Genomic DNA, 15,298 nt, shown 5'->3' on the forward strand with positions numbered 1-15,298 from the left:
GGATAAAAATCCTGACCTTAAAATAAATCAAAGTGATTGTTACACATTAGTTCAGTTGGTATTGCCTCTCATATTCACACCCATGAGATCTTGAATTTAAAAACACATCCCCTCCCTTTGTATTAGGAATTGTAATGATTGAAAAAAAAATGAAAAGAAAAGAAAAGGAAAAAACTCAAAATCCCATTTAAGCCCCAAATTTTTTATTTTTTCCCCACAATCAATTGATACACGTAAATTCTCTATCTTCAAATATAATTGTCATTAATTAATTGACACGCTAATTATTAACATACTCAAGCAATGTAATATATATCCAGCTTAATTTAATTGTAGATTTCTATATATATATATATATGGGCTTTTTCAAGAATTAATTAATGATATGTCATCTCCATATATATATATATATATATATATGTACATACCTTCGTACATATCTATTGTTATAGCATGTATGGTGAGTTGGTGTTTTGTACAACATGTGTGAGTTAGGTGTTTGGTTTAATATTCAAGAATTGAGAAAAAATATATATTGTGGGTTAATTCAACGGAGATAGAAATCAAGAATAAATAAATTTAAAAAAAAAATTGAAATGTGGAGAACTTATGGTGGAAGTCTTGGATAGAATAGACTAAACATTGAAGAGTATATAGTAGGGGGTCATAAACAGAGAAGGCTCAGAGCTTGTGTTTGAGATGTGTTTCCAATAACTTAGCGTTACCGACTTGATACGTCTTTTTATTAATGTCACGTAGGCCATACTTTGATAAGAAAAGATCATCTTCAGCCTCTTTGTACCGCCACTTAAATGACCCCAAAAGCCTTGGCTTTCACATTCTATTTCATAAAAGTTTTTTTTTTTTTTAATTACTTTTCTTTCTATTTCCTTTTTACTCAAATTGGCCCGTAATATTGTGATGGCTAACCTCATATGCAACCATCGAGGATTATAAGGGAAGTTTCAAAATCTTGATCAACACTTGATTTCAATTATTAGTATCTTTCTAATAGATGCATTCCGTCTAAATTTGAGGACTTAAAAAACATGGACTTTTTCTTTTATTAAAAAATTAAGAAAGAGGAAAAATTATTATAGATGATAAAAAAGAAGAAGAAAAAAAATCAATGTCAAATGACAGCAAATGTTCATCAATTCTATAGCTTGACTATCATTTTGGGGTTTTACTTTTTTTTTTTAATTTTTTTTTTTTTTTTTTTTGAGATCTATCAAGTTTTGAATTTAAAATTTCTTAGAATAATGCATGAAATTGAATTAATTATCAAATTTTTTAAAAGATTAAACTAACGGAATGTGTGAAGGATTACATATATATATATATATATATATTTATATATATTAAAAGTGATAGCAAAATCAGTCATCTTTCATATATGTAACACAAAATGTAAAATTCACAACTAAAAAAAAAATGATAGGATGCGATTTTTGTTATCCATTTCTTATCATTAAAGGAAGGTGATTTTACTTTTGGGAAATCCAAAAAACATGTGAAGATGGCACAAGAGAGTCCAATATATAGTGTAATTGCATGCAAACAACAAAAGGGTCACCATCCAAAAAGAAAGGGGAAAAAAAAAAAAAACCTAAATTCTCTTTTTTAAACAGCCTAAAATTATAATACAATAAAGAGTTTGGAGAGTATATTGGTTAAGCAACGGTGTCTCGTTAGTACTATCCTTTTCTAGCAGCCGCGGTGTTTTATTGTCTGTTTATGGCTCTTACAAAGGGAGAGGTCCTTATCTTCTTGTTCCTCATCTCTCTTTCCCATTAGGTGGCCTCAATGTGACTTTACCTCTCACAAACTCCTGTTTTGGTCCTCTCTTTCCTTTATATATATAGCCCATCTCTCTCTTCTTTTCCCTGCAACATTTTGTTACCAATTTCTATGGACCAAATCGATAGCTATGCACGACACTAGTGGTCATGTTCTTTTAACCAAACCCTTGTTTGGACGCGACTTTTTATTTATTTTTTGTCACTATTATATATTTGATTAATTAGTGCAAGTTTTCTTTATTCTTTTATTATTTTCTCCGTCATGTGAATTTCAAGGTTTTTAGTTTCAGTATTGAAGATCCTGTCAGTTCAGTCAATTCAAATTAAGATCAGGTGTAGCTAAGGTAAGCCCATATTTTTCAATCAAATTATACATATAAATAAAACTAATTTACCTTTTCAGATGGGCATGTTACTTTAGAAAAACTAATTATTAATTTGCCACCGACGTAACTTTTTAATTTATTATGGATTGGTACTTATGCTTCTGTTAACATTTATTATTTGAATAGAGCTTTTTTGAAAAAATAAATAAATAAAATAAAATGTCAATTAAACGGGCACGTAATCTAATAACCATATAGGAAGGTACAAACTTATTAGAACTTACATATACATTGTGAAAAACCACTGGCCAATTTATATATATATATATATATATATAATTAGATTTAAATAAGTTGTACTTATTAGTTCCTTTTTTTAATAGTTATTAGATGAAATTATAAACTTTGATCCATTTACATAGAATCTAACAGCCATAATAGAGGGGTTTTATTTTAAAAAATAAAATGCACCTTATAATTAGAGCCTGATATATATATATATATATATATATATATATTATTTTGTTAATTTAGGCAACATAGCTTATGTTTAGATGGGAGACAATTATTCAATCGTATACGATTATATGTACTCAAATCGAAATCACATTACAAATGCACTTTATTACAACTTGATATCATATTGAAGATTTTGTTAATTTGGGCAACATCACTAACCCCTTAATGGACATAGCTTGCCCTTAAATGAAGATGTATATCCAATCGCATTGCGACTCCATCTACTAATATAATCGTAATTACATTATATTATATCCAATCACGTTCTGAATACATGTAATTGTATAAATTGGTGATGATAAATATTTGTCACTCACCTGTGGATATCGTCCATGGTAACAGTTTTGTATGTATATATATAGGTTTTATGTTCCATAGAAAATATATTATGCGTACATTCAACAATACGGTAATAATTTGGTTCAAGAAAACGGAGTTCTAACTATTTTCCATGTAATATTAGATTCATAAATAAGAGGTCTAGCTTCTACAAAAAATAAAATAAAAGAGATAGGAGTGCTACTTCCGCAAATGTACTTGAGTATTATGTATGAAAAGATATAGATGTAATTAACTCAATTTGGTAAAATAAATAAATTCACCTGTACTTACTGAACGTTGTATGGAAAATCAATTAATGAAAAATAATTGGGTATTCTACACTATGACCCTCTGAAATTTTCTCCCTTCTTTGCACTTTAATTTCTCAACTTTTTTTTTGCTTATCACAACCCAAAAGCTTTATAAAAATGCAGCTACAGTCTCTAGCCTTTATTTTTAGCTGTTTGAAAATGTATTCTCCCTTTGTTATACATAAATTAAAAGGGTTATTGACTATCAACCAGTCTATTATTAGTCAATTTAACATATATTAGACTAAAAATTAGTTTTTAATTTAATATTATCACGTCTATTTTTTTTTTTTTTTTGTGGTAATTATTATCAATTCTGATATGATACAAGAATGATGATGTATAGACTAATGGTACTGTTTATGAAAGAAGTTCAAAAAGTACCGTGTCAGAAGAAATAATTGAGATTAAAGTGCACAAAGAGAAAAAGTTGAGGGACATTTCTGCAAAAGAACCAACACCAATCATATTAAAGACGTATCACATGTGTTTGAATGCAAGACCTTCCACAGAGGAGGAAAAAATACACGTGTCCCCTGTTCATTAGTTGATAAAATCAGAACCCCTCAAGTTGACTCCAGAAGATTTGAAGATCAAGAGAAAATAAAAAAACAAATAAATAAATAAAAAAGAGGTATGATCCAGACATTCCTGTTTGCCCTTTCACCACATGTGACTTCACATATATTCTAAGATATGCAAAGCCAAAAATTTAATGTTTGGAAGAGATATTTTCTGCAGAAACAAACACAAGGCAGGAATGTGGATGCAAAGAAACCAAAGCAATATGTGCAAGTGGTAATCAAAACATCAGACCCCACCATATATATATATATATATATACAACTCTTTCACTCTCTCTCTCACTTAGTAAAGGATAAAATTAAAGCAGCTTAGCTAGCACCATCAGAGGCACACATATAAACATAGACAACATGCAAAGGGGCTAAGTCTATGAGGATGATGGATGGTGGGCTTTTTCTACTTGCAAGACCCTTAACTGTCATTATAAGGATAGCTCTTTGAACTCCTTAAATTTAAAGCTTGATGGGTATGATATCATTGTTGTCTGAAACTGAAGGTTTTTTTTGGACCACATTGGGGCATCTTTTCAGATGTTGCATTAATTCTCTGTGGGGGCAACTTTTTTTTTATGCATGTAATTATGTGTGTCATATCTTTTGGTCCCTTTGCCTTTCCTTTTCTATTTAATTAATTCACTTACCTATCAGTATGTTTTGCTATATGATAATAGAGTTTCATCAATTCACTGTTAATTAATTAATTGACCACCCTTTCAATTAATAATTGATTCATTTTATACCAGGAGAAATATAGTTATAATGAATAATTAGAGTCTAAAAATTAGTAATTGTTCTTTCGGAGACAATTCAATAACACAGTCCATTGAATTTTAAATCCCACACCTCCAATAACTTAGTAATAATAATAATTAGCTATCAATTGCTGTGTATATAACAATAAATTGATTTGTGAACCAAGCTCCCAATATTGAATGTATAAGGAAAGGTTATAGCGAGATTTTGTGTCAAATGATAAAGAAACATGTACAAATTGTAAAAAAGATAATAATAAAATCAAAATTCATGTTTCATAAGAAAAAACAGAGAAAATTCCTTGCAGTCGTCTAATCTAATCACTTTCCTTGAATTTGAAATAAATTTCTTTCAATAAATGGTTTTATTTATTTTCCTGTCGTTTTGGACAAATGGATGGATATACAAGAGACCCGCCACGCATATAATTTTGGAATTGATTAAAATGCGAAGAAGAAGACAACGTTGTGAAAAGCTTGTATCACGTTTGCATCACAATTATAGTCACTTTCATCAATAATTATGGTCATTCTCTTCTGAATATACTTGCTGGTTTTGTGTGCCAACTAAATCTAACAAATCTAAGTTTCCAGCTCAATTATACTAATTAGATTTGATTTTTTGATTGACAAAGAAGCTTCTCCAATTTGATATAAACATTTTGCTCATTTAAAAACTTTCATTTCCTGAAGGTCCAAATTATATATAAAATAAAGCAAAGTCTATGACTTTTACTATATAAAGAAGGTCGTTCCCGTACCCACCACTGAACATCTATCATCTAAGGTGGTGAAGAAGCTCATATATAATTTATTCTATTTGGAAATATAAAATTTTTATAAAAAAAATCTTTTTAGAAATAGAAAAAAATTGGTAACAAATTAAAAACAAATATATAAAATTGAAAAGGTTGGGAATTGAAGAGAAGACTAAACGGAAGAAGTGACTGAGAGCTATAAGAAAAGAGTGATGAAGATCCAGCCAATGCTAAACTTACCAAGTTGTGGGGAGACAAGGTCAGTTGAAAGTTTGGTCACTTTAATTTCTTCGAAAAAATTTTAGAGTTAATAAATTATGGAATTTATATTTACCTGTGGGCTTGGTTGTGTTCATGACTCACAATAATGAGAGGGAGAGAGATCTATAGAGCGAGAGAGAGAGAGAGAGAGAGATGCCATCCATATTTTTGTGTTATTTGAGTTTGACATTAAAGTTGCATAGCCATAGTATCTGAATTTGGTAGTTGTAAGTTAACGACGTTCACATGAATAATGTTCCCCATATTTACTTCAATCACTGGAAATTTGGTCCACATCTTTAAATTATGATGTTGACGTAAGAGAAACATTTTGAATCATACTTCCTTATTTACCTTTTTCCTTCTTCTTCTTCCTTCTTTTTTTTTCTTTCCTTTTTTTTTTTTTTTTTTTTTTTGGTTGTGAATTTGATAAGATATAATAATCAATATAGTTGAAATAGTTCAGGGTAAGCGTTTTAATTAAATATAAGCATCTCCCCTTAAATTCTTGTTAAAACTCCAACTACAGAAGATTAAAAAAAATATATATCCTTTTTGGAGAAACAACCATGCATATATATATATATATGTGTGTGTGTGTTATTGTAACAAATTACATAAGGAAAAGGGTTAATTACACTTTATTATCTTGAAATATTATATCTTTTGCAAATTTGCCCCCAAATTAAAACAATATTAGATTGCTCCCTTAACTATCCTTCACTTGTAACATTAGTCAAATCATGAGATTTTTACTACGAATTTGGCTGAATTATCCATATACATCGGTTAAAAATAAATAAAATAAAGTAAAACAAAATAACTTTCAAATTATATGAGTTGTAGATGGTAATTTTCATCTAATTCATCTATTAAAAATAAATAATTACACTAATTAGTGATTAATATATATGTATGTATATGTATATATATATATACATATATAAAATCAATAATTCAAGAAACAATTTGAGATATTCTATAATTCAAAATATAAAGTACAACATTTGTAATGGTTCAAAAGACCTAAATATATTTAAGCCTTAACAACATGTCCTTGTTGAAGATTTGGACATGTTGAAGATTTATTTCATATAGAGAACAGAAGAGTACCCATCGACAAGAGAATCTTTTCTTGAATGACTAAAGATCACCCAAAGTACAATGATCAAAATTGTTTTAAAAATCCACGTAAAAAGAAAAACAAAGTTTTCTAGGTCATTTAACCCTCTGAGAATAAGCCACACACCCACACCCCCCTCTCTCCTCCCCCCCCCCCCCCCCCCCCTCCTCTTTTTCTTCAAGTTTCGTATTTACTTTCTACTTTCCTTGGCAGTGTAACATGGGCAACTTGACCTTTTCTAGAATGTTTGCAGTTGTTGTTCTACGGTACTTTGAAGATGAATGAGTGAGAGAAAGAGAGAGAGGGAGAGAGGGAGGGAGAGAAAGAGAGGATTATAAAGTCCATGCAATTGGTAGGGTATGGTACTTTTGGGGGGGGGTGGGTTTTGATAGATATAACCAATGCTCTCTGGCGCACCCTCAAAGGTGGTCCTAGAACAAGTACTACAATGTCTTGTGTTTTTATCTTCTTTTGCGCCACTTCCTCCACACATAAACTTATTTGACTTTTCCTTCCAATGTTTAACAAGTGTAGGCCCACTGATAGCCACTTTGTGATGATAAAAAAAGCTTTGCTTCCCCAGTACATAAAAACCAAAGTTTTCAATCTAATCAAGTACAATATCAAACTTAACTAGTTATAGAAACGTAAATACATAATTTTGTTCCTTGTTTTAGCACTTCTATGTTTGAGTGCATTTTCTTGGATCATATCCCTATTTACTTCAAAAAGGAGGCTATATATATGTATATATATATATATATATATATTAAAAGAAAAATTCTTAGCATCAGTTTCTTTGTCTACCTAAAAGCTACTACAATCACAAGTCAAGGGGAGGCCAATGGGGCCCTTAATAATGATGTATTTGGGTGACCAATTTTCTATCAATTATTATTATCTTTCTAAATTATTCTAAGAGCATTTTTTTGATAACCAATTTGATTGAAAGTTTTAACTAATACTTTGAACCAAGGTTCCATTGTTTGTTCAATGCCCACATTCAAATATTCATTTGGGGTCCAACAAAATGACTAGAACGTGAGGCTTTTTTAGTTGGGAAATGATTTCCTTTTTGAGACATATATCATAACTGGTGAACAATTGTCCTCTATATTCACAGCTGGAATATTGGTTTTGAACATAAGGAATTAAAAGAGCAAAGCGGTGCAACAGCAAGGGCCAGCACAACAATTATTGGCTGACTAATTAAGCAATGCTTTGGATGTTTTAACAGAAAAGAGTGAACAAATTTATTATTAGATAAGGTTTGAATTTTTACCACTTTGATACAATTGTGATAACGATGACATTATTAAATGTATGATTGATCTTGTATTTTAACAAATTTTTCTTATAAATAGAAGAAATAGGAAAAAAGTTTTACAAAAAAAAAGTATGTCCGTATGATGTATTCTGTTAGGCAGCCAATTCATTTTACCCAAAATAATTCAAGAGACAAAACATTGCAAAATTTACAGCTAAGCATGCAAGGAAGAGACAGAGATAGGGTCAATTATGATGATTTGGACAAGAATTTTACTCTCTTCGATTTTCGACAGTAAAGACTTAAATCGTTGTTAAAAAATAGGGGTTTCATGTAAAAAAAAAAAAAAAAGTAAAAATAAATAAGAAATTGATTCGAGTCGGCCCAGTTTTTAAGCCCATTTGAGGGTATGTGGACTCTGCGTAACCCATCTCATGCAGAAGCAAAGCGGTAAAAATAAAACAAAACAAAATCAAAAATCAAAATCAAAGTCCAGCAGAATTGTGTAAAAACAGTCTATTCTTGATCGGAGTATTCCTGCCTACAAACACACTAAAAACTTTATACAAAAACTCATAATTTGGTAGTGAATATTTTTTTTAATATTCATCCCTCCATATCTATAGACAAGGAAAATTAAGCAAATAATACTTGCAGGATAGTCTTAATGGCAAAAATTATTATTTTCTTGAAAAATTAAGGGTTAAAAGAGACGATCAACCAACACAAAGCCTAACTGGAGTGAAAATTTTGATTCTGAGTATAAAAAGTTTATTAAAATTGAATTTATTTAATATTAATACATATATTGCACAAAATAATATTAATAACATTCAAAATTATAAATAAAATAATTATTAATTAACCAGGAATATTGTTAACGTAATATTCATTAGAGGGGACAGACAAAGCAGAGTAGACATGTAAATTGCTATTTTATTTAGCAGAGGACAAGGTATTACAAACGCAAATAAACAAAACAAAGTAGGAATAAATAAAGAAAGAAAGAAAAAGCTTTTTTTTTTTTTTTTTTCCTTGTCAGCTAGATGTATAATTCTCTTCTCACCTCTTGCAGTCGTAAATTTTGGATATCTAACCTGTAATTTGCCCGGGAGTTAATTTGAAATTTTACCAGCATAATGCCGCTTCAACACCCATGGGCCATGACCAGCTATTCCACGGCTAAAGGCCCTCTTTCATCAGAAAGTTGAGGCAGCAATGGATGAGTTCATCTCATTGAGAATGCGGTAGTAGGTACTGTGATCCGATGTGTTTCTGAAGCCGGGAATAAAATCTGAAAAGAATCTCAGAACTGCAGCTAGATGTTGCCAGTCATTCGAGGCAAACGCCGCCTCAAGAAACAACGAAGGACGTACAGTAGTGACCTGTACAATTTACTCATCTTGTTAGGTGTTAAAGACTTATTTGTCAAGCCAAATCAACAACCATAAGCACATTGTCTGGCATTCCAATGAAATATTAATGAAAATCCTTGCCTTTCAATAGAGAATACAGTTAGGAAAAGGGCTCTAATATAAAACTTGCCAACACACAAAAATATACAGGAAGATGAGATTAATTAAATTTTGAAAAAAGAAAAAAACAAGCACACAATTCAGAGAAAAATTTAGTAATAATATATTTATTTTCACTGATTTGATATTTTAGACAAAGCATCAGTTTTTCTAGTGCTTCAAAGGGAGACGTTTTTTTACCAAAAATTTTCCCATGTCGCCAAACACAACGTAATCTTTACTGGAGTTTCAACATGTACAGGGCTTAATTCAGAAGTTAACACGTTCTTGACAATCAAAATATCAAACAGTAATGGTTTTGCCTGGTATTGAAGAACATAGAATTACCTTGTACTTCCTTGCATACCGTAAAGCTTCCAGATAATATCCATCTTGGACCAGTAATAATACATAGTCATGATGTAAGGCGAGCTGCCTTAGCATGTCTAGACCCAACTTCCTTGTTTGGGGATTTTGACGGCCAGACTCTAGGAGTTGCATTGCAACTTCTTTAGATGGTTCAAGAATCTACAATGAAAAAGGTTTCATTATTAACTTACAAACATAGAAGATGAAGAGAACCTTTCATTAATATCCAATTTAAATTAGAAAGACATATACTCTGATACCTTGTTTAAGACAAACAACCCAAGTTCTGCATATCGCTCACCCCGAGCTAGAAGTTGTATAGTCAAAACATACAGATTAGGATGCACTTTAACCTTTTCCAAATTGGCACTGTAAAAGTAATAAAAAATCAACATATAATCTTTGGGACAATAGAAAGAAGGGGATATCGCTTGTGACAAGAAAGATAAGAGATACGAACTAAAAGTGCCCCCTAATATATACCAGAATGACTGCTTTTAAAATCCTAAATCACTTTGAAGTTCATAATCTATACCATACCTACGAAGAAACTCAACCATGATTGAAACCAAGTAAGAAGGATCTCCAACCATCTCTTCTTCAGCAGGAGCAAAAATAAAACGATAAATCTCATCAGGCGAAACTGCTGGAGAAGTAAGTTGAGATTCCTGCTGCTCATAAGCATTTGCATTCAATGGGTTGTTACCAAGTCCAAGATGCTGAAATTGAAAAGATGATGGCTGCATTTCACCACCAGAAGGTTCAGCATCAACTGCCTTTCCTCTGTCTCCAGAACTTGCACTGTCATCAGAGTCTGAATTTGAAAAAGTTAAAGATTTATTGGGTGATCCACCATCCACTCCAGCAGCAGATGATTCATGCTTGATGGATTTTCCAAGAGCATCTACTCTAATCGCAGATACATCAGCACTTGATCTAGGGCCTCCAACATGTGTCACACCTGAAGGTGATGTCTTCTCGGATTTTATCACCTTAAGATGGTTCCCTGTCTTAATTGAGTGGGCATAGGAGGTCACTAGAACATCTATAGCCCTGGAAACCATAGTGACAGGTCTGTGTTCTAGAATCGCAGTGCATACTATTGACAAGCACAATTGTTTAGCCTGTAAGTAGAATTCAAAGACAATTACCACCAGCTTAAACAGAAGAAAGGCAATGGATACACAAGGAATAAAAGCAATCATTAAAAGTTACAACTTAAAATCATAGGATATTTCTAATAATTGATAAAAGTTATATGAACAAGTATGTCACTAATGCTCTGAAAGAACACATATCATTTAATTAATGAGAAAACAACCACTTTAGACAATCAAGTAACAAATAAAAAGACCTACTTTACTGGCATCCAACTTCCGCCTCTGTAAGAATTCTAGTACTGATGGCACATCTGAGCTGCTGGCAGAAATTGCCTGCAAGAGAAACAGAGGAGCATTAGTTATTTTAAAAATTCTCTATGTAACAGAGATGCAAAAAGAGTGAAGAAAACTTGCCTCCAAGTCCAGATGAATCTTCCACAGAAATTGATTGGCAACATCACATATGAGATCAGGAACAAGAAAAGTCCAATTATCTCCATAGACTTCATGATCATTTACAACATGAGACTCAGAACTTTCATTACCTTCCCTATATGCTCGAAAGCCAGAAGAATTGGACCTGGGGAAACTTCTCAACAACAAAGGAAGTGGGGCAGATATGGGTGCTCGAGAATCTGCAAATACGTCATACAGTATGACAACTTTTGCATCAACTTGATGAACAAGCAGTACATTATCAACCACACTGACAGCAACCTTGCTAGAATAAATTGGCAAAGAGCCCTGCAAATACGAATGAACCTTATTTTAAAACAGCAAAGTCCAGCTTATGACTGTAGTTGAATTGCTTGATCAGTTCAAGTCTAGAGAATATAAAGCCTTTTTGATGTTCTTACAGCTTAGAGATATGGGAACTTTCTTTGTTCATTAACTTTGAAATTTAACAATTTATATGCAAAAGCTTACCTGTTGTACAACAGCATCACGGTAAAACCTATACAAGTGTAGGAGCATTGCAACCCTATCAACCTGAAGGCAGTATATTCTACCATAACTGAAAACAAGCAAAAACAATATATAAGCATTGATTTAGGAAAGCAATTAAAATTATGCATAACATGCTATAAAACAGACACATACACAGTAACAATAAATATATCTTCAACAGCTAGGACAGGTTTATTGTTAGCCTCAGATTTAGCCATTGCCATCTCGAACTTTGGTAAGCGAATAATCCCAGCAGATGATAGCTGAGCACAAGAGTTGGCAACTTTGTCAGACCATAACTGGAAAATAATAGATGGTGCTAAATACATTGCAAGATGGTCTTAAGTAGAAGGAATAATTATGTTACCAAGACCATGAATTGATCCTTGCATCGAATTAAATAACATGATGCTTCAAATAGAAGAATTTAGATATCTTAAAATAAGGGTAGGTTGAGGTGTGGGAACAGGGGTTGCTTTGAGGTATGCTTCCAAGCATACAAATAAGATTAGATAATAATTATAGTTTTACATATACCTGAAATCCATTGAAGGTCTTGCACTGCATTCCAGAAGCAAGAAGAAGCAAGCGACTTTCATGTGTATAAACATACCAACTCACATTCAGTCTCCTTGTCTCCATCAACTGAAGCGATTTTGATTCGGGTTTGTAAGCAAGCAAGTCCCACCCACTGCAATTGAACTCCGTTTATCAAAATAGAAATCAAAACTTTGGCACAAATAGACGTTACCAAATATTTATCCCTCATGCAAAAAGGAAGAAATAATTTTAACAACATAAAATGGGAAAAGTATCAATAAAAGGAGTGGAAAATATTTATCCTTGTAGAAAAACAAATATATTTTCTCAAATAATGAGGAAAATATATTTCTGTCTGTATAATTGTCATCTACACATACAAGAAGACACTCTTTACCTAAGAAGACACAAACATATCTTCAATCGAAGATCATAATCATTTTGAACACATTTACACATGGATTTCAAGTAACATAATTCATCCTTTAATATTCATATAATGCATGATGGAAATTTCTCTTTATATATGGATCCTTTAATATTCATATAAAGTAATATGATAGAAATTTCTCTTACCTGGTCTTTACGATTACAATATCACCCAATGGGCAATCTGTCCAAAAGAATCCCAATATACTTTCTGCCTCTGGCCTGCACTTCTCACTAAAATGTTGTCCACTTTCTCTATGCCAAAACTGGATCTCAGTAGTAGATCGTTGAATTGCTATCAGCTTTCCATCTAAAGAATATCGGATAGATAGAATTGGCCCTTCACTTATTGAATCGCAATTAGGAGTAACACTAGGAGCAAAGGGTGCAGTCTTCCAGGAAAAGACCTAAATTTATTTGGTAAAACACAGAAGCAAGAAAAAACAATTAGTTTTGATCAGAAATAGAAGTCTTAATAACCAAACCATCTAGCTTATGGTCAGGGAAATAAAAAGCTAATCACACAGACGATTTTAAAGTAAATGATTTCTCAATTCCAACTATCCAATTTACCTGGTCGGATTTTGGGGATATTAGTAACTTATTTCCATCATCATAGAATAAACCCCTTGACCCAGGAACACAGCATCTTAGGGGTGGATATGGGATATAAACATGCGACAAAGCACCAGAACCATTCAAACCAACACTTGATTGTGAACTAGATGCTTTTCCAGACATCCTTCAGCCTCCTTATACGTTTGAGAAGTTTTGACAGAGTATAGAACAGCCGCTACTTATTTACATGGAAAAAAAACACTGTAAAGAATTGCAAAATCACATCAGTTGAACAGCATATAAATATGGGCTTAATGAGCATTACCAACCAAAAGAATAGCACACTATGCCTCTTAATGCATGAATGAAAAACCTTTTTTGAATGCTTCCAACTGCTATCACGAAGTACTGAAAATTACTCTTGCATTATCTAGTCTATGCTTCGACAGTGATGAAAGTATAGTGCACTCAAGCCTTTCCTCGCAACTATTCAAAAGGGGGAAATTTTGAAAAATAAAATTTTAGTTAGAAGAAAAAATAATGTAAAGCTATCATACATTGCAACGTGTTTCTTATTGATTAAAAGAAAAAATTGGTACCACATTCTGCATGCAACTCTTAAGTGCAAGAAATTCTTTCAAACACATATCACGTTCAACTTCAGGAACCTTTGCTGCAACACAACCCCCGTATTCTTTTGCCTACAAGGATTATAAAAACTTAACACTGAACTAACACAATACATATTCCTATACCATCCAAATGAACCAAGCAGAAAGAAATCAAAAGACAATGCAGCAATTATTCATCTCCATTTGGCATACTCTATCTTCTACCCTTTCTTTCTGCAAATGAAGATACATAACCTTATACTAACATTCAAGTAGGTTTTCTAAATAATTCTACTTCAACTCAATGAAGAAGTTGGAGCCGATAGTATACCTGGGCCGCACAGTTAACCAAAATGCGGTTAAGGGTGGTAGCGGTTTTCCTTTCTTTCATGTCCACCATACTGTGAAAGATTTTTTTCAATAAAATTATATTTTAACTATTAATAACATGCCATATCAAAGAAAATCATAAGAACAACTAGCAATTTTGAAGTGTAGGATTGGAAACGCTTGCATCAAAATCTTCTATATTCAGAGAAAATCATATTTGAATTTAAACACACAAATATTACAGGAGACTCAAAAGAAATATGGAAACTCTTTGATTAGGTGGATAAGCACCATCTATGAACTAGATTGAAGAACACGTCTAAGGCACAGTTGGATCAGAATTGGCGTAAGTAAAGCAACATATATTCAGCACGCCGAACTTTCTCTTTGAAGCAAACTTCAAGAGGTGCAGAGGTCGAGACTTTCAAAGAGAAACATAAAACAAACTCTTATTAATTACAAACCAGCGGATATGATATATTCCTTTTCTATTTTCCTTCTTTCACAAATAAATTTTCCGAATTGCCAAACAGCCTAGTCTAATGTTTAAAATTTCACTACAAAAGCCACTGCAAAGTGCAAAAGAAACATAATATTTTGACTTGTATTGCTACTCGTATGCACCGGGATCAACAAAATCAGGAAAGACAGGGAAGATTCAGCAAATACGAGTAGAGAAAGTGATGGAAAGCGAAAGAAAATACCAACTGAAATGACCATCGGAGGCTTTCGCTGTACGTGAAAAGTGAAGCTCGATCTTTTCGATGCCAAGGAAAGGATCTCTGACCCTCTCTCTCTCTCTCAGTGAAATTTGTTTAGCGGGTCGAACCACCTAACAGTCGTTTCGAGTTTCAACCAGCAATTAACCAAAGTTA

The 15,298-nt window shown here is 32.2% G+C and overlaps 1 protein-coding gene across 11 annotated transcripts; it reads right to left on the minus strand.

Moving 5' to 3' along the window:
- Positions 1-8,863: 8,863 nt before the first annotated feature.
- Positions 8,864-15,291, minus strand: LOC107434407 (uncharacterized). Of its 11 annotated transcripts, none has more exons than XM_048465397.2 (15): positions 15,128-15,291; positions 14,425-14,494; positions 14,082-14,183; positions 13,902-13,968; positions 13,498-13,743; positions 13,072-13,331; positions 12,493-12,646; positions 12,109-12,254; positions 11,935-12,022; positions 11,422-11,751; positions 11,266-11,340; positions 10,448-11,031; positions 10,168-10,276; positions 9,887-10,066; positions 8,864-9,409 (listed from the first exon to the last, which is right to left on the minus strand). In XM_048465397.2, the coding sequence occupies exons 5-15, from the start codon at positions 13,663-13,665 to the stop codon at positions 9,224-9,226; spliced, it is 2,280 nt and encodes a 759-aa protein (XP_048321354.1). In that variant the 5' UTR covers positions 13,666-13,743; positions 13,902-13,968; positions 14,082-14,183; positions 14,425-14,494; positions 15,128-15,291; the 3' UTR covers positions 8,864-9,223. The 11 variants fall into 11 exon arrangements, with proteins under 11 accessions (XP_048321354.1, XP_048321350.1, XP_048321353.1 ...); XM_048465393.2 differs by having other exon boundaries at positions 13,856-13,968; XM_048465396.2 differs by having other exon boundaries at positions 13,833-13,968.
- Between the last annotated feature and the right edge of the window lie 7 nt (positions 15,292-15,298).

This window comes from Ziziphus jujuba, chromosome 11 (assembly GCF_031755915.1).
Source record: "Ziziphus jujuba cultivar Dongzao chromosome 11, ASM3175591v1".
NCBI classification, from domain to species: domain Eukaryota; kingdom Viridiplantae; phylum Streptophyta; class Magnoliopsida; order Rosales; family Rhamnaceae; genus Ziziphus; species Ziziphus jujuba.

Excerpts from the sequence above, each read along its gene's own strand:
- LOC107434407 (XM_025067484.3), bottom strand. The coding sequence starts at position 13,665 with ATGTCTGGAAAAGCATCTAGTTCACAATCAAGTGTTGGTTTGAATGGT. Across the intron at positions 12,023-12,108 it reads GATATATTTATTGTTACTGT|TTATGGTAGAATATACTGCC; the intron begins GTATGTGTCTGT and ends GCTTGTTTTCAG. Across the intron at positions 11,752-11,934 it reads GTGATGCTGTTGTACAACAG|GGCTCTTTGCCAATTTATTC; the intron begins GTAAGCTTTTGC and ends TCGTATTTGCAG.